The 23010-nt window shown below is 48.0% G+C and overlaps 1 protein-coding gene and 1 pseudogene across 4 annotated transcripts in view; one reads left to right on the top strand and one right to left on the bottom strand.

The window, feature by feature from the left end:
- Positions 1-15363, top strand: part of Tnfrsf9 (TNF receptor superfamily member 9) — a 35686-nt gene extending 20323 nt beyond the window's left edge. For 3 of the 4 annotated variants that reach the window (XM_052716061.1, XM_052716059.1, XM_052716060.1), the window contains 3 exons: positions 1431-1552; positions 2633-2767; positions 11398-15363. In XM_052716061.1, coding sequence (XP_052572021.1) covers positions 1431-1552; positions 2633-2767; positions 11398-11489 — 349 coding nt within the window. In that variant the 3' untranslated portion in view covers positions 11490-15363. Of the gene's footprint in view, positions 1-1430; positions 1566-2632; positions 2768-11397 lie in introns of all 4 variants that reach the window. The other variant, XM_052716062.1, reaches the window with a different exon arrangement.
- LOC128098130 (uncharacterized) lies at positions 2163-2258 on the bottom strand (annotated as a pseudogene).
- Positions 15364-23010: the final 7647 nt, after the last annotated feature.

Genomic DNA, 23010 nt, shown 5'->3' with positions numbered 1-23010 from the left:
CTGGCCACTGGAGGGACACAGCCAGTAGCAAGGGTCCAAATGTGCTCACGCCTCCAGGGTTGGCACTGGTCCAGGTGAGGTTTGATGGTGCCAGGACAGCAGTGGTCTGGGCATGGAACATGCTGTCTCAGAGATTGTGAAGGTAAACTGGCAGTCGTGGGCAGCTGACTCTGATGATGAAAATCACATTTTAAATGCCTGTGATCTTTTCCTGTTTGATTTCCTTAGTAGAAACTGAGTTTTCTTGTTACTTTGGTTACATATTTATAATGTTTTACAAATGTCCTGGTGGGTAACAGACTAGAATGTTTTTTTAAAAAGGTCTTTCAAGCCGGGCGGTGGTGGCGCACGCCTTTAATCCCAGCACTCGGGAGGCAGAGCCAGGCGGATCTCTGTGAGTTCGAGGCCAGCCTGGTCTCCAAAGCGAGTTCCAGGACAGGCGCAAAGCTACACAGAGAAACCCTGTCTCGAAAAACCAAAAAAAAAAAAAAAAAAAAAGGTCGTTCAACCTAAATTGATTAAAATATTCAAGTGAGTTTGTGTAAAATGGGACATGAACAGGGCTCTAAAGAAAAAGAAAAAGCCTATGTGCTGGTGGTGATGGCGGTGATGGTGATGATGATGGTGATGTCAGTGATGATAGTGATGATGATTACACCGATGGTGATGGTGGTGATGGTGATGATGGTGATGACGATGATGGTGATGGTGATGATGGTGATGATGGTGATGATGGTGATGGTGGTGATGGTGGTGATGGTGATGATGGTGATGACGATGATGGTGATGATGGTGGTGATGGTGGTGATGGTGGTGATGGCAACAACAGTTGTTATTCATTAAATGTGTCCAGCATGTGAGATTGTTTCCCTGTGACTCATTCATTTGCTTTAACCCCAATCTTGGGAGCACAGGCTGCCCCTCTTTTTAGCTCTGAGCAAACCAAGGCTTACACAAGCTTTACAAGCTTGCTGAAGGTCACTCTGTAAAGTGGTAGACCCAGGGGTCATCCCTGCTTTGTCTGGGGATGCTGCTGGAAGCTCTATTTATGCTCCACTTGTGCCCACGTCAGTCAAAGGAGCAAGAACTTGGGGGAAAGGGTCTCTCAACAAATGAGGCAAAACATGTTGACTGACCTACACTCTCACGGAATAAAACAGAGTGCGTGTGGGTCCTCAACCTGGGGAGAGAGACGAGCCTGCTGGGTGGGTGGAGTGGGGTGAAGCTACGGTACCTTGAAAGCTGAGGGAAACTGGTGGAGGGCAGAGGGTCACGGGGAACTTTCTCACATGATCTACCCGTTGCTTGTGAGCCCGAGCCCACCTACAGCATGACGTGGTCACTTCACGGGGTGACACATACCAGGTGCTTCTCTGTGCTCCTCTGCACCCAAATTAATCGTCTGAACTCTTTTTCTTGACCTGTCTAAGCTGCTCTCTAGTTGGAAAGTCCGTGCTTGAGAACGGGACCAAGGAGAAGGACGTGGTCTGTGGGCCCACTTTGGCCAGCCTCTCTCCAGTTACCTCCCCCCCCACCGCCGTGCCGGCCCCCGGTGAGAAAACCAGGTGGTTGTTCTATTGCTATTAAATAAAAGTGAATGGTTGGGTATGGTGACACACACCTGGAATCACTCCACTACAGAGGCTGAGGCAGGAGGTCGGCAAGCTCCAGGCTAGCCTGAGCTACATAGTAAGACTCCGTGAAAAAGCTCATCCAAACAAATGCATCATGTCTGTTAGCCTCTAAGGGGATGTCCTCAGCACGGCTGGGTCTCCCAGCTCTGCCCACAGCAGGCAGCTCTGAGGTACCACCCTCTCAGCCCCTGCCTTGTTTCCCTGAGTGTTGTTACTCAATCAGTAATCAGTGGTGACCCTCATCCCAAACAGATAACATGCGATTCCAGAGGCCAAGTCCAGGGAGCTGAAGGGCCTCATGTTTCCTCTATGCTCAGTAGTCCAGGCTACTTAGTTTCTGTAGGGTTCATTTTTAAAAGTCACTTAGGTTTAGGACTTGGGATGTGACTCAGTGGGTAGAGCCCCTGCCTTCCATGCCGGAAAGGCCCTGGATTCCGGACCCAGAACTGTATGAATTTGGACATGGTGGTGCATACATGTAATCCCCACTCTGGTGGTGGAGGCAGGAGGATCAGGAGTTCCAGGTCATCCTCAGATACATATGGAGCTTGAGGCTAGCCTGGGATACATAAGACCTTATCTCTAGTAACGAACTATAGAAATGATCCCTGAAAGTATAGTCTTAAGACCTTATCTCAAAAACAAAACAGAGGCCGGGTGGTGGTGGCGCACGCCTTTAATCCCAGCACTCGGGAGGCAGAGGCAGGCGGATCTCTGTGAGTTCGAGGCCAGCCTGGACTACCAAGTGAGTTCCAGGAAAGGCGCAAAGCTACACAGAGAAACCCTGTCTCGAAAAACCAAAAAAAAAAAAAAAAAAAAAAAAAAAAAAAAAAAAAAAAACAGAGCAAACAAAAGACAGTAAAGTCATCTAAGCTTGTTAAGTTATGGGTTAGGGTACTCAGGGTGCTGCCTCACTGGAGCCCACGTATTTGGGGGGCGAGTTCAAATCCAGCTTGTCCTCACTAAACACTTTGGCATCTCTCTCCTTGCTCTCGAAGGAGGGCTCCCCTTGCAGGTCCTTACCGTGTTCCTGGCGCTGACCTCGGCCATACTGCTGTTCCTGCTCTTCATCATTCTCTGGCTCGTGGTGGCCAGATGGAGCGGCAAGAAATTCCCCTACATATTCAAGCAACGTAAGGCTGACAACACAGGATGGGGTGGGGCCAACACAACACAGGATGGGCGGGGCCGACAACACAGGATGGGGCGGGGCCAACACAACACAGGATGGGCGGGGCCGACAACACAGGATGGGGCGGGGCCAACACAACACAGGATGGGCGGGGCCGACACAACACAGGATGGGGGTGGCAGGACGTCTGGAGTCAGGACAACTTTGCAGGGTGGGTTTTCTCCTGCTTCAGGGACCGAACTCAGGTCCTCAGGCTTGCACAGCAAGTGCCTTTACTCACCTAGCCTCTTGTAGGCTTAGATTTTTTTTTTTTAAGTTATGAACATATGATTGGCTAACACAATGGTTGCAAAACCAGGACAAGCTTGTTCCCACAAGGGTATTGGCAAATGTCTGGAGGCAGTTGGGGGTACTTGTGACTTGGGGCTGGGAGGAATAGTTGGAGTAGGGGGTGGGAGGCTCTCCACCCCCACAATGCACAAGGTGGCCCCCTAGCCACAAGAATTGTGCTCTGCATGTCACTAGGGAAGGGATGGAGACAGAACAAGACCCAGAGTGTGGGGAAGACAAGGGACAAATATGTGGCGGTTCCAGATAACTGTGCACGTGTAAGTGTGGGTACCCAGTAGTTCCAGGTAACTGTGCACGTGTAAGTGTGGGTACCCTGTCAGCTGGTGCCCACGGCACAGAGGAACAGAAAAGAACATTGCCTCAGGTCGAGAGGTAGCTCAGCGGGTAAGGTGTGTGTGGTAACCCAGGTCCATGTAAAGATGCAATGGTGTGTTCTTGTGATCCCAATGCAGGACAGCCGGTGACAGCCAGTGACAGGCAGTGACAGGCAGACCCCAGGGGCTTGCTACCCACTCAGCCTTGCCTAGTTGGTAAATTCTAGGCCAGTGAGAGACCCTGTCTGTGGTGGTATTGTGTTCCCCGAAATATTGTGCACCCTAATAAACTTATCTGGGGTCAGAGACAGAACAGCCACAATATTAAACATAGAGGTTTGGCAGTGGTAGCACACGCCTTTAATCCTAGCATTCCAGAGGCAGAAAACCCTCTGGATCTCTGTGAGTTCAAGGCCACATTGGAAACAGTCAGGCATGGTGACTCACGCCTTTAATCCCAGAAAGTGAGCCTTTAATCCCAGGGAGTGATGGTAGAAGGCAGAAAGGTATATAAGGCGTGAAGACTAGAAACCAGAAGCATTTGGCTGGTTAAGCTTTTAGGCTTTTGAGCAGCAGTTCAGCTGAGATCCATTCTGATAAGAGGACTCAGAGGCTTCCAGTCTGAGGAAACAGGATCAGCTGAAGAACTGGCAAGGTGAGGTAGCTGTTCTGCTTCTCTGATCTTCCAGCATTCACCCAATAACTGGCCTCAGGTTTGATTTTATTAATAAGACTCTTTAAGATTCATGCTACACCTGTCTCATAAAAAGCATGCAAACAAAGGTGGACCTCTGACCTCTATACACACGTGTGCACTTGCATACACGTGAACACACACACACATCCCCATACAGAGCATCACCCGATCTAGTGTTACTTCTTGTGTTAGTAAACACCCTTGGCCTTAGCTCTGGTCTGTATTTGAGGAAGTGGAGAGAACCGGATGGTGTTGAAGTGGGTGTAAGGTGGTCTATAACAGAGAATGAAAACTTTCAAAGGCAGATTTCATCCATTAATAAGCTAAATATGATTCTATGAGGAGGTTGGGCAGTGGTGGTGCACGCCTTTAATCTCAGCACTCAGGAGGCAGAGGTGAGTGGATCTCTGTGAGTTCGAGGTCAACCTGGGCTACAGAGTGAGTTCTAGGACAGCTAGGGCTACATAGTGAGACCCTGTCTTAAAATATGAAAGAAATAAAAGAAGGAGGAGGAAAAGAAGAAAAGAAAGAAGGAAAGAAAGAGAGAGAGAAAGGAAGGAAGGAAGGAAGGAAGGAAGGAAGGAAGGAAGGAAGGAAGGAAGGAAGAGAAAAAGGACTCACTCACAGGTTGGGTTCCAGTCCCCTGTGGCCATATTCCAGTCTTCTACATTCTTTCTCAAATGGCAGTACAGGTTCTGTTATGTGTTTTTTTTTAACTGGGTATTTGTGTGTGTGGTGTGCATGTGCATACGTGTGCATGTGTGCCTGTGTGTAGGTGTGCATATGTGTATGTGTAGACACCAAGGCTGGTGTCAGCACTTTCCTAGGGTGCCCCCACTTGCTCTCTCAGCAGAACCTTATCATAGACTCATCCAGCTAGCCAGCTGCCCCAGGGACCCTGTCTGTCTTCCAGGGTCACAGTGGTCACCACCCTCCTGGACCTTGTGTGTGGCGCTGGGGATCTGAACTCCGCTCCTCATGTTCTCAGGGCTAGCACTAGTTTCCGAACCATTTCCCAAGCTTTGGTCTTGTTTTTTAACCTAGGGGAAAAGATATGGGAATGAGTAACTTGAGTCCTGTCCAAGTAGTTGGGTCAAACTTTTCCAAAAATAGTGGGGACCACATCGAACGCCTCTTCAGTGGGGTGTGAGTGCTCCATTTGCTCCACTTCCGTGTGAATGCTATTTTTATCTGTCTGGTGGGTGGGGAACAGTGGCTCACTGTGGTTTTGATTTGCGTTTCCTTGATGATCTCTGAGGTTAGATGCCTTTCACTTTGATTGGCTGTTTGGATTTCTTACTCTGAGAAGTCTTCCCACAGGGTTGCCGGTCCTTTCCTAATCAATGAAAGGACTCTGTCCCCAAATGCAGACGTCTGTTTTCTGTGGTCTTTCCCTCTCTGTCCTGGGCCTCTGTTTCTGGAGGAGACCTCTGTACTGCCTTGAACCATCATCATATTCCCACCCAGGGTGGCAACAGGGTTTCTGTGAACATGTTTTCAAAGATATTAATCAGTAACGAGGGACTTGTAGTCATTAAAAAAAACCTTTTCATTTTTATGTAATTACAGTCATAGAGTCACAAACAAGGAGCAGAATAGTATCACGTGCCATTCACAAGACCCTAACATCACAATGAGGCCAGGACTACGATGCACAGAACACACATGGCTGTATGCCACTTTGTCAGATCTGTAGACCCAAGTACCCAGCAACACTGAAAGACAGAACTTGTAAAGCGGGGTGTTGGGGGTGCTTGCCTGGAGCCCCAGCATGTGGGAGACTGAAGCAGGAGGCTCCCAAGTTCAAGGCCATAGGTTACATGACTGAACAACCAACAAGCAAACAAAAGAACCCCAAACTATCCACAGCCAAGATCCAGCCCCACTTGCCCTTCTCAGTCAGTCAGCCCCGCTCCACCTTCTCAGTCAGTCAGCCCTGCTCCACCTTCTCAGTCAGTCAGCCCTGCTCGTCCTTCTCAGTCAGTCAGCCCTGCTCCACCTTCTCAGTCAGTCAGCCCTGCTGGACCTTCTCAGTCAGTCAGCCCCGCTGGACCTTCTCAGTCAGTCAGCCGTGCTGGACCTTCTCAGTCAGTCAGCCCTGCTCCACCTTCTCAGTCAGTCAGCCCTGCTCGTCCTTCTCAGTCAGTCAGCCCTGCTCCACCTTCTCAGTCAGTCAGCCCTGCTGGACCTTCTCAGTCAGTCAGCCCCGCTGGACCTTCTCAGTCAGTCAGCCCTGCTCCACCTTCTCAGTCAGTCAGCCGTATTCCACCTTCTCAGTCAGTCAGCCCCGCTCGCCCTTCTCAGTCAGTCAGCCCTGCTGGACCTTCTCAGTCCTTTCCTTTCTCAGGCAACCACTCATCTATTTCTGATTTTTGACCTCTGGTTGTTGTTTGTTTTAAAGTACTTATTATTTATTTATGTTACATATGTTTGCTTGCATGAGTTTTATGTATTTCACATGCATGAGGAGCACATGGAGGCCAGCTCCCCGAAGCTGGACTTCGAGGAAGTTCCGAGTGCTGCCTGTGGGTGCTGGGAACTGAACTAGGTCCTTTTCAAGAGCGACAAGTGCTCTTAACTACTGAGCCAGCTCATCAGCCCATGTTTTTCACGCTTACATGTTAAAAAAATCTACGGATACTTGTGTGTAGGTTTCATGTAAACATGAGTTTTTGTGTCTCTTAAACACAATTGTATTGCATTTTAATTTTTAAATTTTAAGTTCATTTTTGCTTATTTTGTGTGTGTGCCCATGCCACTGTGAGCATGTTGAGGTTAGAAACAACCCGCAGAAGTAGATTCTCTCCTTCCACTGGGCAGAGGCAGTCTCTCTTGTCTCTGCCAAGCTGGGTTGTCTGGCTGACCCTCCAGCTTCTCCATCCCTGTCTCCGTCTCTCGTCCATCTTGCCACAGGAGTGCCACATTATCTGTATTTGGCTTAAAAATGCAGATAATGTGGCACTCCTGTGGCAAGATGGACGAGAGACGGAGACGTATTTGGCTTAAAAATGCACAGAGAAACCCTGTCTCGAAAAACCAAAAAAAAAAAAAAAAAAAAGCGTGTGTTTAGGTCAGAGGGGTCCTGTGGCACTAGGTACTCTCCTCCTACCGCGTGGGTCCCAGGGATCAAACTCAAGCTGTCAATCACACACAGCACGCGTCTGCTTGCCGAGCCGCCTCACCGGCCCCCATCTCAGGCCCCCCCCATCTCAGGCCCCATCACTGCAGCCTCGGTCCGAGAGGTTGAGACTTCCCCCCAGTGTTAGGGTCTCACCGTTCGCACGTTTGAATTTGACATTTAAAGCTGTGTTAGTTAGAGATAAAGTGTGAGAAATTAAGGTCAAGATTTTTCTCTCGGGGGTGGGAGCTGTGTCTCCAGTTGCTCTGGTGTTAATCAGAGGAAACATTGTCTTCCCTGCTCTGTCAAGTCCTAAATCGTTGGCTGTGCTTGTGGTCCAGCTCTGCGTCTATTCCAGCACCACGGAGTCTTGGTTACGGTAGTTATAAAACCAGTCTCGGCATAGAGAGTGGAGGACACACTCTCCCACGTCATCTTTCTTTTTCAGATTTGTTTTAGCTCTTTATTCTGTTTCTTTTCTATTTCCATGTAAATTTTATGAGACTCTCATCTGTGTCCACAGAAAGTCAGCCGGGATCCTGACAGGGATTGCAGGAAGTTTGTGGACCAGCTTGGGAGGAAATCTCCGTTAGCCATCCCAATCCATGAACGTAGTGTGTCTTTCCATTTATGCTTTCTCTTACCTTACGTATTTTGTAATTTACAGTGTGAGTCCCATATGCTTTTTTTTTAGATTTAGGCCTGAATATTTATGCCCCCCCCATTTTCATGTGTGTGTGTCTATGGTGCCTGTGCTTGTAAATTTTTTGCACATATGTGGGCATACCTGTGTGGGTGACTGCATCTGGAGGTCCTGTGTTGATGTTAGGAATCATCTTTGATTGGTTTTTCACCTTATTCATTGAGGCAGAGTCTGTCAATCAAATGCAGAGCTCACCAATATGGCTAGCCTGGCTAGCCAGCTGGCTGTGGGGACCTGGTCTCATCTCCCTACCTCCCAAGGCTGGAATTACAGCCAGGCTGCTATACTTACCTGGCCCGTTTGTGGGGTTCTAGGGAGTCAAACTCCAGCCTTTATGAGTGGGTGACCAATGCTTTAATTAATGAGCCACCTCCTCAGTCTTTTAAAAAATACTTTTCCTGGCCAGGTGGTGGTGGGACACCTTTAATCCCAGCACTTGGGAGGCAGAGGCAGGTGGATCTCTGTGTGTTTGAGGCCAGCCTGGTCTACAGAGCGAGTTCCAGGACAGCCAGGGCTACACAGAAAGACCATGTCTCTAAAAACAAAACAAAAAACTTTTCTTAAACTGTATTTTTATTTTTTAATGTAGATATGCCCGTGGAAGTGCCATGTGTATGTGCACTGTGTATCTCAAAGGGAGACAGACCCCCCCGGAGCTGGAGTTACAAGTGGTTGGGAGTTCCCTGACACAGACACTGGGAACTGAACTCGGGTCCTCTGTAAGAGCAGCAAGCTCTCTTAACCCCTGAGCCATCTCTCCAGCTCCAGTCCCCCCCCCTCTTTTCCTTTTTATCTTTCTTCCTTCCTTTCTTTTTCTTTGTGTGTTTTGTTTTGTTTTTGTTCTTCAAGACAGGGTTTTCTCTATGTAGCCCTGTCTGTCCTGGAACTCACTCTGTAGACCAGGTTGGCCTTGAACTCAGAGATATGCTGGGATTAAATGCCACTGCCGCCCGGACAATTTTTCAGTTTTAAAATAGCTACTGGGTTGCTCTGGGTTCTCTCTGGGTCTCACTGTGTTCCCCAGGGCAGTCTTCGGTCTTTAGCTCCTGGCCTCAAGCAGTGCTCCTACCTCAGACTCTGGGCACACTCCACTGTAGGTGGCTCTCCAGTCTTTAGTCCACATTTGCTTCTGATGTCTTCCTACTTGCTTGTTGGACATGTTGATGATGGCAACTATGGCATTCTTATTCTAACGTCTGTCTTATCCATAGTCTAGCATCTGTGACTCAGTTGTCTCTCTCACATCGAGATCTCCCAGGTTGCATGAGTGATTTTGCATTGAAACCCATCCTGTTAAGAGACTTAGAGTTTAATTTAAACTTTGTTTTCTCAGACTTCCCCTGAGGCCACTCCCAGGAAGTTCTGCCCTAAACTTCCTAGAAGGGCTCATCCTTCTCTGAAGACCCTTCCAGGCCCCAGCTGATATCACCCTGGCTTAGATGACAAATCACACTTGCTTATGCTGTCCAGGTGGCCTGGGATTGAGATCTCAAGGGTGGCACCAGGGGTGGCAGTATAGTGTGACTCTCCACTGGCTTCCTCTGAGGAAGAGCTGGTGAACCTGGACACAGTCTAGCCAGAGTGACAGGCCCCATTCCCTAGGGGGCCTAGAACTGGCCCTGGCCTTTGCTGTGACCATCCCTGATTGTCTAGAAGCCTCCCATCTTGCTAGGCTGTTCTGTCCCTGGTCTTGTAGCTGGAGTGGGCAGGATTTTCCGACCCCTGTGCAGGCATCCCCAGGCTCCCCGCTCTTCCAGCTCCCCTCTGGGAACAGGAGGCAGAAGGAAAACCCAGACCACTTACTGCCATGCTGCGTCTTAGGCCCTGAGAGTCTTGGCCATCCTGCCCTCTCTGCTGTGGATATCACTCTGTATGCTGTGAATGTGTTGCTCTGATTTGGTTAATAAATAAAGTGCTGATTGGCCAGTAGCCAGGAAGGAAGTATAGTATAGGCGGGATAAGCAGAGAAGAGAATTCTGGGAAATGGAAGGCTGAGTCAGGAGACGCTGCCAGCCACCATCGCCACTACTGCCGCCGCCATGAGAAGCAAGATATAAAGATACTGGTAAGCCATGAGCCATGTGGCAAGGTACAGATTAATAGAAATGGGTTAATTTAAGATGTAAGATCTAGCTAGCAAGAAGCCTGAGCCACTAGGCCATACAGTTTTAATTAATATAAGCCTCTGTGTGTTTGCTTGGGTCCAAGTGGCTTCAGGACTGGAGGGTGAGAGAGATTTGTCCTGACCGTGGGCCAGGTGGGACATAGGAAAACTTCAGCTATACCTCTCTACCTTCCCACCATCTTGTGCTTGTTTCCTAGGTTATATCTGGAGTTTTAGACAGTACAGAGCAGCAAATATTGGGAAGTATGGCATCTTCTCCCTGAAGCAAATCGCTACTATTTTGGTTAATTTTGGATATAATTTCAAAAGATATCCCATCAGGGTTTCTCAGTCTTGACTTAACTTACCTCCCCTCCCCCTCCTCCCTTTTAAAATAGGATCTAGGACATAGAAGACATGGCCTTGGAACAGGGCCTTTTGCTTTGTTAAGTTTAAAGAAACTATAGATGGAAGGCTGTTCAGCTGAAGGGCGGAGAGGTCACAGCCATGTGTAACAGATCCTCCTGTGCTGTACAGATCAGTTCTTTGCTTTCATAGACAGACTTGGTGGGACACAACTGGGCCACAGGGTCACATGGAAAAGGAGTCAATCTGAAGTACTTGAGAGAATGAAATAGAGGCTGTGGACAGCTGGCGGTGGTGGCGCACGCCTTTAATCCCAGCACTCGAGGCAGAGGCAGGCGGATATCTGTGAGTGAGGCCAGCCTGGTCTACAGAGTGAGTTCCAGGGCAGCCAGGGCTACACAGAGAAACCCTGTCTCAAAAAACAAAACAAAACAAAACAAAAAAAAAAAAAAAAAGTGGGGTGGGGCGGGGGCGCTGCTGCTTTAAATACACAGCTGTGCCTGCAATGTAAGCCATGCTTTATGGTGCTGTGAGTTGGGCTCAAACTTTGGTTTATTGTTGTTTTTAAGCCACTGTATAAAATATAGAAAATGATTTTTAAAGATGAAGGAAGGAAAGAAGGAAGGAAGGAAGGAAGGAAATCCCAACATGTTGAGGCATGCCTATAATGCCAGCACCTGGGGGGCTGACCTAAGGAGATTGCTACATGTCCAAGGCCGGCTTGACCTACAGAGAGAGTTATAAGTCAGCCCAGACAATAGAGTGAGACCCTGTCTGCAAACAAAACACAACACAATAAAACAAAACACAGTAAGATAAAATCAGCCGTCCCCAGAAAGCTCATACATGCTGTTACCTGGTCGGTAGGTTAGTTTGCTCAAATTAGGATTGAGGAGGTTTGTGGGTGTGACTTGTGGAACAGAACTGTGTCTGAGGCAGGAGACTGGAAGTGTCTTACATTGTGTCCATTGTTCCTAGCATTTAAGATGGCCGCTCGAACGGCTCAAGAGGAAGATGGGTGTAGCTGCCGATTTCCAGAGGAAGAAGAAGGAGGAAGCTATGAGATGTGATGTGCCATCCCAGGAGATGTGGGGGTCCTCAGGAAATCGAGGAGCAGCACAAGAACCCCACTGTCCTTTCCCAACACCATCCTAGACAATGTGCAAGTGCTCACCCCATCCAAGCCTCTTCTAATGCTAATGGATTTGTCTTTACCATTTTTAAATTTTTATTTTTAAACTTTGTGTATGAGTGTTTTGCCTGTGTGTGTGTGTGTGTGTGTGTGTGTGTGTGCACTCATGCACACACACCATGTGGTTCCTGATGCCAGCTGAAGCCAGAAGAGAGGGTGTTGAATCCACAGAAATTGAAGCTATGGATAGTTGTGTACTGGGAACCAAACCTGTGTCCTTCGCAAGGGCAGCCAATGGTCTTAACCACTGAGCCATCTCTCCAGCACTGCCCTGGACATTTTTAATAGGAGTGTGGGAAGAGTATGAGGTGAAAGACCAATTTTTGGATTCTCCTTAATAAGATATATATAATGCTGGGTGTGAAGGTGCACACCTTTAATCCCAGCACTAGGGAGCCAGGAGAAGGCGATTCTCTGTGAGTTCCGGGCCAGCCAGGGCTGTACAGAGAAACCATGTGTCAAAAAACAAACAACTAGCCAGGTGGTGGTGGCACACGCCTTTAATCCCAGCACTCGGGAGGCAGAATTGGAGGTCAGCCTGGTCTACAGAGCAAGTTCCAGGACAGGCTCCAAAACTACACAGAGAAACCCTGTCTCAACAAAACAAAACAAAACAAAAAACAACTAAAAACCAACCCCCCCACACAAAAAAAACTCCAAGATATATAACCTAATCTAAAGAAAATGGCAGTTTCAGTTGGATTACATGGACCAGTGGTCCAGCTAAAATCCTTGTAAAATCAATGTAGGTGTGTGTGTGTGTGTGTGTGTGTGTGTGTGTGTGTGTGTGTGTGTGGTGTAGGTGTAAATAGGATGCATGTATGGCTCTATGTAATAAGCAGCATGTTTCCCCACCCAAATTTCCCCAGGTTTCTCACTTACTACACCACTTCCCTCCACTGTCTGGAGAGTGGGAGGCCCCGTGTTCCCGTGTCCCCATCTGGAAAAGGCCTGTCAGAATTTGAGGGGGAGCTTCAGAGGAGTTCACATGTGTGTCTCTCCTGTGTCCTCTCCCTCCCCACACTTCTGCTGCTCTGTGTCAGGCTCATCAGTAAACATACCAACCAGGAAAGGCACAAAACACTGAGAAGAGGGAACACCTGTGACCTCACCGGAGCAAGGCCTCCCCACCCCCACCTCGCCCTCACCCCACCCCACCCCGCCATGGTCAAACATGGCTGCTGCTTCCCTTTATGTGGCTCCTGTACAGCTTAAGAGCTAAAAATGGTTTTAAATCTTATTTATTTATTTATTTGAGACACGATCTCACTGGGTAGCCCTGGTTGGCCTAGAACTCACTCTGTAGATCAGACTGGCTCAAGCTCACAGAGATCCACCTGCCTCTGCCTCCAGAGTACTGGAATTCAAACTGTGCACCACCATGCCCAGCTATCCTTTCAATTTTTAAAATTATAAAAATTGAGCTCTTGCGAAATTTGAGCCTGTTTTTCTCTTCCTGTTTATTTTGTTTGTTTGTTTTTGGTTTTTTTAAAGGTTTATTTATTCATTATGTAAACAGTGTTCTGCCTGCAGGCCAGAAGAGGGCGCCAGATCTCATTACAGATGGTTGTGAGCCACCATGTGGTTGCTGGGAATTGAACTCAGGACCTCTAGAAGAACAGCCAGTGCTCTTAACCTCTGAGCCATCTCTCCAGCCCTGGTTTTTTGTTGTTGTTGTTGTTTTGTTTTGTTTTTCTTTTCTGTTTTTCTCGATTCCAAAAATCCTTATCGTGTAGTTAGGTACCCCCTAACTGTGGTGAGTGTTTTTGAGCGTTCCGATATCATGCTGTGTGGAAGCAGCTTGCTTTAGTCATCAGAACTGTATTTATAACTCCCGTTGCTGTGTAGAGCACCAAGGGGTGTCCCTTCTGCAGAGACCAGTCTGTCCTCTCCAGAGCTATGTTCGGGATCTTCAGTCACTGGTTCTTTTACTGTTTTACCCAAGTTCTTTTACTGTTGTCTGGGCGGGAGAGTCACCAGGGAGACAGACTGAAAGTAGAATAATTGCTGGGCCTCAGGGCAGATGCCTTCATCAGTTAGGATGAGCCCTGTTATGCAGAAATAATAAGTGACACCTGCATCCCGGTGGAGTCCAGCGAAATGGAGGGACATTTCTTTTTGAGTGTGTGTGGGTGTGTGGGTGTGTGTGTGTGAACCGGATGTCAACCTCGAGTGCTGTTCTTCAGATCTCTTACTGATCTAGGGCTCGGCTGGCTGGTCCAGGAGCCCCAGGGTTCTCCCAGGCTCCACTTCCCCAGGGCTGGGATTACAAGTGTGTGTTACCACACTTGGCTTTTTCTCGTGGGTTCTGAGGACTGAACTTGGGTTCTCACGCTTGCACAGCATGCACTTAACCGGGCGAGCATCTCCCTCGTCCGCCAAACTCATCTCTTACTGTGATCACAGGCCCCTTCTAGCTGTGGCTCTGTCTGTTACAAGCTTTGAAAGCTTGGATCCCAGCTGGTGGCTGCTGAGGCTTTAGGAGGTGAGCCTGGCTGGCAGGAGATTTAGGGCAGTTCCTTGACGGTTCTACGTGTCCCCGGTCCCAGCCTGCTTTCTCGGCTCCCTGAACCACTCAGCGTGAAGGAGCCTTCCACAGCTGCTCCTGCTGCTGTGAATGCCACCATATACTCCTGGTACCATGCCTTCTCTGCTGCGATGGACCAAAATCCCCCCGAAACCAGGAGCCAAACAAACTCTTCCTGCCCCAGACTGCGCTGTTCAGGTGGTCCATCTTAGCAACACCGTAAACAACGTCTGTGCGTGTTCTGTCTCCACAACACCACAAACAACGTCTGCATCCTTTGTAAGCTGTCTCTTTGACCTGGGAGGAGGGAGCAGTTTCTACTTGGAATGTTGGGCACCTATAGCAAAGAGGGGTTTGCCACTTCAGACATATATGATTGGTTAGATGCTAACCTTTGCAGCCAGGCACATAGCTGAGCCAGGCAATAAATACAGTAACTAGGTGGGCGTGGCGGCACATGCTTTTCTGAGCGTTGGTCTGTCATGCTGCTGCCTTCTTGCCGGCATCTGACTGCTTTAATGACTGACAACCTCCCTGCCCTGGCTATCATCAGACTCCCTTATCTTGTCAGTGTGGTAGTACAAATAGCATTTACTGTAGTCTTATTTTGTATTTCTTTCTTGACAGATGAGTGACCTGTCACATAGTCATATCCTATTTGACCCTTTTATAAAAGAAAGATTTAGGGCTGGAGAGATGGCTCAGAGGTTAAGAGCACTAACTGCTCTTCCAGAGGTCCTGAGTTCAATTCCCAGCAACCACAAGGTGGCTCACAACCATCTGTAATGAGATCTGGTGCCCTCTTCTGGCCTGTAGTCATCCATGCTGTATACATAATAAATAAATAAAACTTAAAAAAATAAATTTAAAAAAAAGAAAGATTTAGCTAGGCAGACTGATGCATGCTTTTAATCCCGGCACTTAGGAGGCAGTGGCAGAGGCAGGTGCATCTCTGTGAGTTTGAGGCCAGCCTGGTCTACAGAGTGAGTTCCAGGATAGCTAAGGCTACACAGATAGATCCTGTCTCAAAAAAAAGGTCAAATAAATAAAATTAAAAATAAATATGTGGTGATATTCTGTTTGTGCTCTAACAAATGAAGCTTGCCTGGAGATCAGAGTGTGGAGCTAGCCACTAGTTAACCAATATCTGGCTGTGGGATTTTATTATTAAGACCAATTAGAATTTGTGCCACATAAATAAAATAAAAAGGTCTACTTATTTTTATGTACGTGTCTGTGTGTTTATGTGCATCCTATGGATGTCAATGCCCATAAAGGCCAGAAGAGGGCACTATATCTCCTCAGAACTAGAGTTATAGGAGGTTGTGAGCTGCCCCACATGGATGCTGGGAACAGAACCCCTGTCCTCTGCAAGAGCAGTAGTGTTTTTAACACTGAATCATCTCTCTGCCTTTGTGATTCTTCTTAAATGAAATATTTGCTCGTTTTATTTTTCCCCATTAAAAATAACTTGCCTTTTTCTTATCAACTCATAAAAATCCCTTACGTATTTTAGACAACAAACATTGGCTGAAGCCAAAGCTGGATGGCGAGGCACATGCCTTTAACCCCAGAACTAGGAGGCTGAGGCAGGCAGATCTCTGTGAGTTCGAGGCCAGCCTAGTCTACATAGTGAGTGTCAGGACAGCTACCACTATACAGAGAAACCCAGTCTTGAAAACTAAAAAATAAATCCAAAGTCATTGGCCATTATCTTAGTTCCTTTTCCTATTGCTTCAATAAAACGCTCTAGCAGTGCTGGTCAGATGACTCAGCAGATAAAGGTTCTTGCCACCAATCCCAATAACACGAAAGAGAGAACTGATACCCATGTATGTCCCACAGTTCAGACATGTGCCTGAATGGGCATACACACAGAAGCAAATAAACAAGTGCAATAAATTTGAAAAATAAATAAGATGAGCCCATCAGCCCAGTTATAAAAGCTAGAAAAAGGACTTGGCACCAGTGTGGCATGCAAATGAAGCATTGTAATTTACACCAATCACTGCACAGCTCCACCAATCAGAGGCCTTACATAAAGGCCAATCACAGGTCTCCTGTTGTACCAGTCACTAGCTCTCTGCAGAGCCCCCAGTGCTCCCTCAGGTCTGTGTGAGTGAAAATGGCTGATGGGAGGAGAGCTGGGCCACTGTTTATAGAAGCTGATCTTGGAGTGTGTCTTCCGAGGCCAATGCAGGGCCTGTGGGGCAGCCATGCCTGGAGCCTGAGTCTGAGCTCGGCTGTAGGGATCCTCACAGCTGGGGTGAAGGGTTCCCCAGAGTGGAGGGGAAGATTGAACACATCTGGGCTGTCTGCCAAATGGTTTCTCGGCTGGTGTTTTCCCATCAGAGGCAGCCAGGCAGGAGAAGGGAGCTGGTACCCCCAGCTCAAATGGCTGAGTGGTTCGTTTCAAGCAGTCCAAGTTATTTCAAGGAAGAAAAGGACTTTATACATAAAAATCAACATTCTCGAAAGTGCACGCCACGCTATCAAATGTCCTTAGGGAAACTTGCTTGTCTCACGTTTTTGTTAGAACTAAGATTTCTTTTATTATTTTCCTATGTGTAAACTGTGCATATATCTGTGTCTGTGTGCAGGTATGTGCATGTGGGTGCAGGTGCTCTTGGAGGCCTGTGGGTGGCATCAGACCCCTGGGTGCAGTTGCAGGGGCTTGTGAGCCACCCAAACCCAGACCCTCTGCAGGATCAGTAGGAACTCTTAACCACTGAGACTGCTCCAGCCCTTTTAGAATGTTGGAAATTTAGGAAAATTTCTAAAACTTTCGCTTTGTTGTTACTTCTGGATGGTTTGCTTTGTTGTTGGAGGTGGGGATGTGGTTGGCCTGCTCAGCTGCCTCTTGGACAGCCCTTCCTGTCATTTCTAACCATATGTGGATACATTGTTTCCCTCATTGGCAATCAATTTGTTTACAATGACAGTAGTTTCTTCCCTTTCTAGTCCATTATTTCTCACTCCTGACTTAAGTGATAGGATTAATTCAACATGATAGTCTTTTCTTCTTTTACAGAGAAAATGTAAAATTCCCTGATCAGACTAAGAAAGTTCCCTCCCGTTCTTGGTTTGTGCAGAGAATTTTTCTTCTTCATCTTTGTGTTCTTTTTCTTTTTGAGGGGTGGGTATTTAGGAAATAGGAGGCCACATAGCCCAGGCTAGCCTTAAATTTGGTAAGTAGTAAAGTATGATGTTGAATTCCTGATCCTCCTGCCTCCGCTTCCCAAGTGCTGGGATTACATGTGTGTGCTACCATTTCTGACTCATATATATACATTTTACACATAGTAAAATAAATCTTAATTCTAACAATATATAAACATATTTTTTTTTGAGATAGGCTGCATATCCATAGCCCTGGCTGTCTTGGAACTAGCTCTGTAGACCAGGCTGGCCTCAAACTCACAGAGATCCACCTGCCTCTGCCTCCTGAGTGCTGGGTTTAAAGGCGTGCACCACCACCACCTGGCAGTTCTTATTTTCCTTGACAAATTTGCTTTGTGACTCAAAGTGTCAGCTTGTTACCAGGCTGGAACCGCTGGGATCAAGGATCCTCTTGCCTTGGCTTTCTGAGTAGTGGGGACAACAGATGAATCACCTACCCAGAAACCCTGTCAGTTCTAAAGTGACGTCTCTTGCCTTTGGGCACTTGGTGTCTTAGTCTGTGTGTGCTACCCTCCACATGCGATGGGGCCCTCCGACCTGTCTGGTGTGGTGCATCTTGGGTACCTGAGCTCCACCATCCATGTGTGATGGGGCCCTCCGACCTGTCTGGTGTGATGCATCTGGGGGTACCTGAGACTCTCATTTGCTCCTAACTAGGAACACAGAAAACACACAGCATGTGCTTACCGGATGGAGGCTGCGTTAGCTACCTTTCTCATCCCTGTGACAGAGCACCTCAGAAAAGCTAAGTGGACGGGAGGTTTGCTTTATTTCCGTGTCTCGGAGGAATCCAGGATGTCATGGAAGGGATGGCATGGCAGCATGAGTGATCCACTCTTGGCAATGGGACGAGTATGGTATATGGTTCCTCACATATAGGTGCGGAGGAGGCTAGACCAGCACCAGAGGCTTGTGTAACCTTCGAAGGCCCGTCCTGAATGGGCTACACCCCCTAGCTATGTTCCAGATCCCAAAGTTCCATAATCTATGGAAACAGTACTGCCAGCTGTGGCCACATGCTCAGAACATGTACCTGTATGGAACATTCCAGATTCAAACCATAGTGGAGTGTGTTTACTTTCTGGACTGTATGACACCTTGTCATCGTATATTTTGGCATCACCTATGAGTAAGTGAAAAACACAGGAACTTGGGATATGACTCACTGTTTCCTCAGGAGATATCAACAAAGGAAAATGGAGACAGGAGAAAACGGTTCCATTTGGAAGGCAGTTTCGGAAATCCAATAATTTGTTTTAATAGAACAAATATACACTTCAATGACCCAAATAAATGAAATTATTTAAGCTTTCAGATTCTTAAAAAGAAGCCCATAGCCGGGCGGTGGTGGCGCACGCCTTTAATCCCAGCACTCGGGAGGCAGAGCCAGGCGGATCTCTGTGAGTTCGAGGCCAGCCTGGGCTACCAAGTGAGTTCCAGGAAAGGCGCAAAGCTACACAGAGAAACCCTGTCTCGAAAAACCAAAAAAAAAAAAAAGAAGCCCATGTTATTTCTGAAACAGATTTTGATTTTGTTCTTAGTGGAAGATGTCACTCTGATGGAAACTTTAGATCTCAGGGGTGCCTGGCCACTCCAGTGGGCGTCTTCACTTATGTTGAGCAGATGTTTCCACTGTGGGCACGATGTACCACAGACCATGGCCAGCGCGGCCCCATGTGTTCTGTATGGGCTGAGATCAGAACAGTGATTGTTATCGCTGCTTTTACAAAAAGGCTACCGTGAAGCCCGAGATTGTCTTTAGAGAAAAATAAGAGGGTTAGAGAGAGAACGTTTTTGTGTATGGGGGAGCCCGTGTGCATATATGTACATGCGGAGGCCAGTTCAATGTCGGGTGTATTCTTGGATGGCTCTCCACTTGTTTCTGAGACAGGGTCTGTCACTGAACTTGGAGCTCAGTGACTAGCTAGTCTGGGTGGCCAGCAAACTTTAGGAACCCCCTGTCTCTACCTTCCTAGGACTGGATTTCTGGAATGCAGCTGTACCCAGATTTTTCTGCGGGGCAGGGGGAGTCAAACTCAGATACTCGTGCTTGTACCACAAACACTTTAGTTGACTAAGCTGTATCTCCAGCCCAAGACAACATATGTTTAAAAACTCATATTATCATTGCAACAATTGCAACAGCATCCCCAAACTTGAGGTCATACTCTGTACCCAGAAAGCCAAGTTTGGCCACCTGTCCCTGAAAAGCCAATCAAAGCAGCCAATTCAAAGTTAAAAAAAAAAAAAAGTCACATCAGGACTGGTGGCGCACACCTTCCCTCAGAAAATGACTTCATGTTTTAGACTCTTTTGCCACCAATAACTTACTTATTAGCAACATAAAAGAATGCTGATTCTGCCAAGTTCACAGAAAGAGCTGACATGAACCTGGATGATTCCCCCAATGGGTCAGGGCTACTGAGGCATCTCCTTCCCACACTGCACTGCCGTAAGATTCAAAGCCACTAAGACAAATGCTTTCCCAACTGAGAACTCTGAGTCAGGGGAACTGGAAAGGTGAACCAGAGCCACACCAGGGCACAAGTTCTCTAGGAGGACCCTTCCTGGCACACAGTATTCCTGAGGCCCTACTGTGTGCCGGGAAGAGACAATGAACCAGCCTAGGGCAGCCTGATGCTGGCAGGTAGCTTTGTGCCTGGTCCCTGCAGCTTAAGGGTAGAGGGAGCTCGTGCTAGCAAGCCGAGAGGGGCTACTGGGGATGCGAAAGTCAGGAGGTGTGCTGGGGTCAGAGGTCACAGAGCACCGCAGGGCCAGGCAAGGAGGGTGAGACTGAGGTGAGAGCGTGTGAGCAGGGACCAAGTGTTCATATTATCTACGCTAAAGCAGCTGGAGTTTAACCTGTGGCTCTGGGAAGCCCCGGGAGGGATCTGACGGGATTCACAGTTTAGAACGACCTTGACTGTAAGAAAATGGATTCAGGAGAGTCAAAACAAGACTCTGATGCCAGGGGACAGTGCAAGAGCCCAGTGTGAGGATGGACCAGGGAGCTGGGCAGGACTTTGGGAATCAGAATGCCCCCTTGGCTGGGGCGGCTGGGAAGGTAGACATTGGGAGCCCTAGAGATAAGCTGGGGATAGAGCAGTGTGGGTCACGGACACCCCTGAGAGCGGTTAGGGTCGAGTGCAGGAAGGACAACCAAGGGACAAGTGGCCCAGTGACAGTGAGGTTTGTCCTTCATTCAGCTGAACACCTGCAGAAGGGGTCTCTGGTGTAAGAGTCAAACTGGCCATCACCTTACCAGTTACTCCCCATGGTTTGCTCAGTCTACTTTCTTACACAGCCCAGGGCCACCTGCCCAGGGACGGCACCACCCACAGTGGGCTGGGCTCTCCCGCATCAATCATTTATCAAGAGAATGTCCCACAGCTGGGCGGTGGTGGCGCAAGCCTTTAAGGCAGGTGGATCTCTTTGAGTTCGAGGCCAGCCTGGTCTACAAAGGGAGTTCCAGGACAGGCTCCACAGCTACACAGAGAAACCCTGTGTCAAAACTCCCCCCCCCCCCCCCCGCAAAAAAAAACCCAAACACACACACACACACACACACATACAGAGAGAGAGAGAGAGAGAGAGAGAGAGAGAGAGAGAGAGAGAATGTTCCACAGACTGGCTTACAGGCCAGTCTGATGGAGGTGTTTTCTCAGCTGAAGTTCCCTCTTCCCAAATGACCCTAACTTGTATCAAAAACTAATCGGTACAGTTGACCCCTTGATGTGACACACTAACACATTACTATCAAACTATAACCTGGCCAGGAGCGATGGCACACACCCTTAATCCCAGCTCAGGAGGCAGAGGTAGGCAGATCTCTTTAAGTTTGAGGCTAGGCTGTTTTATCCATAATATCTTGTTACTAACACAACATAAAACTCAGTATAACTTTTAAAAGTCCCACGGTCTTTAATAAACTCAGTTTTAACATTCAGTCTCTTTAAAATACCCAACATCTCTTTAAAAAAGTCCAAAGTCTCGCTACTGTGGGCTCTTGTAAAATAAAAAATAAGTTATGTACTTCGTTATTTCAAAAAGGAGGCAGGGCACAGTTATATCAGACCAAAGCAGAAAGCCAACATCCAGTAACACAAATATCTCATGTCCTCATAGACTCCCGCTCCATTGAAAACACCTTCTGTGGGCGGTTTGCTATGCGCTACCCAAAGTCAAAGACTGCAGTCTAATCCCAAAGTGGTAGCATTAGAAGGCCAATAGATCTTGAGGGCGAAACTTTCAAGCATGGAATTAGGACCATTGCAAAGGATCGAATGGAAGACCTTGTTTGGACATGGCTACAAGTGTCCATCTATGAACTCAAAATGAGCTCCTACCATACCCCAGATCTGCTGGCTCTGCCATCTACAACATACATAGTTGTTCTTAGAGGCTCATGCTGGCTCATGCCACACCTGCCACTGTCCTCCACTGTCCTTGGTGATTGTCCCACAGTCTCAGAATCTCCAATAGGCTGGAATATCCACTCTAACTGAGGTTACCCTTCACCAGTGGCCTCTCCTGACATCTTTGGGGACTGACTACCACCTGGTGCCTCAGCTTCTCTCCTTGACCCCTTCAGACCCGGAGTCACCGCCAGCACCAATTGCCGCTCCTGGCCTCACATGGTGTCGAGCCTCAGCTACTCTCCTTGACCCCTTCATGCTGCCAAATCATATACCACACAGGAGACTCTTGCACATTACCAAGTTCGCTTCCAGCTTGAGATGCAACCTTGGCCCTCTATGAACCACAGCTTCTGTGTGCTGACCCTCAGGGAACACTTCCCAGAAGAGTTCACCTCAATGATGATGGCTTCTTATTAATCCCAGCTGATCCCTCAGCTCCAGCTGACCAGAAACCACAGCTTCTTACTTCTAAATCGAGCACACAAATGGCCCTGGTAGAGCCTTTGCTCTCCTCTGAAACGTCACAAGCCAGGCCTCCATCACCTGCATTTCCCTCAACATTCTCTTCCATGCTCCCACAAAACGGTGTGGAGCACTCAATGGCTTTTTCAACCCAAAGCTCTATATACTTCCAAAATTCTCCCAAAACAACATGGCCAGGTCTGTCCCCATGATACCCTGTGACCTGGTATGAATTTCTATCTTAGTTTGGTTCCTGTTGCTGTGGTAACACACTGACCAAACACAACTGAGGGAAGGAAGGGTTTAACTTACAGGGTATGGCCACCATCAACCCGAGGCAGGAGGAACTCCAGCAGGAGCAGAGGCAGGAACATTACAGGAGTGCTGCTGACTGGCTCGCTCCCCAGGGCTCACTCAGCCTGCTTTCTTACACAACCCAGGACCACCTGCCCAGGGCGGAACCTCCCACATCAGTCAATAAAATGCCCCATAGACCCACCCACAGGCTAACCTGATGGAGACATTTTCTCAGTGGGGGTCTTCTTCCCAGATGACCAGAGCCTACGTCAAGTTGACAAGAACCTAACCCGCACTGCAGTGTTTTTTTAAACAGTCCAAACAGACTAAGGCAAAGCCCCTGGAGCTTACCAAAACCTTGCTCTTTTCCAGCACCCTGTGACTCTGCCCTGTGACTCTGCCCTGTGTAGGGGACCCATCTTTCCCTCCCAGGGACCTCTTGAGTATCTCTCCTGGTCTTCATGGGTCTCTTTATCCACCTCCTTCATATTACCTTAAAGCCCTTTGTGTGAGAA

Source organism: Peromyscus californicus, unplaced genomic scaffold (genome assembly GCF_007827085.1).
Source record: "Peromyscus californicus insignis strain IS unplaced genomic scaffold, ASM782708v3 Scaffold_5__1_contigs__length_169319896, whole genome shotgun sequence".
In the NCBI taxonomy this organism is placed as follows: Eukaryota; Metazoa; Chordata; class Mammalia; order Rodentia; family Cricetidae; genus Peromyscus; species Peromyscus californicus.
The sequence above is the reverse complement of the archived record's forward strand: the minus strand, read 5'-3'. Positions and strand labels throughout refer to the sequence as shown.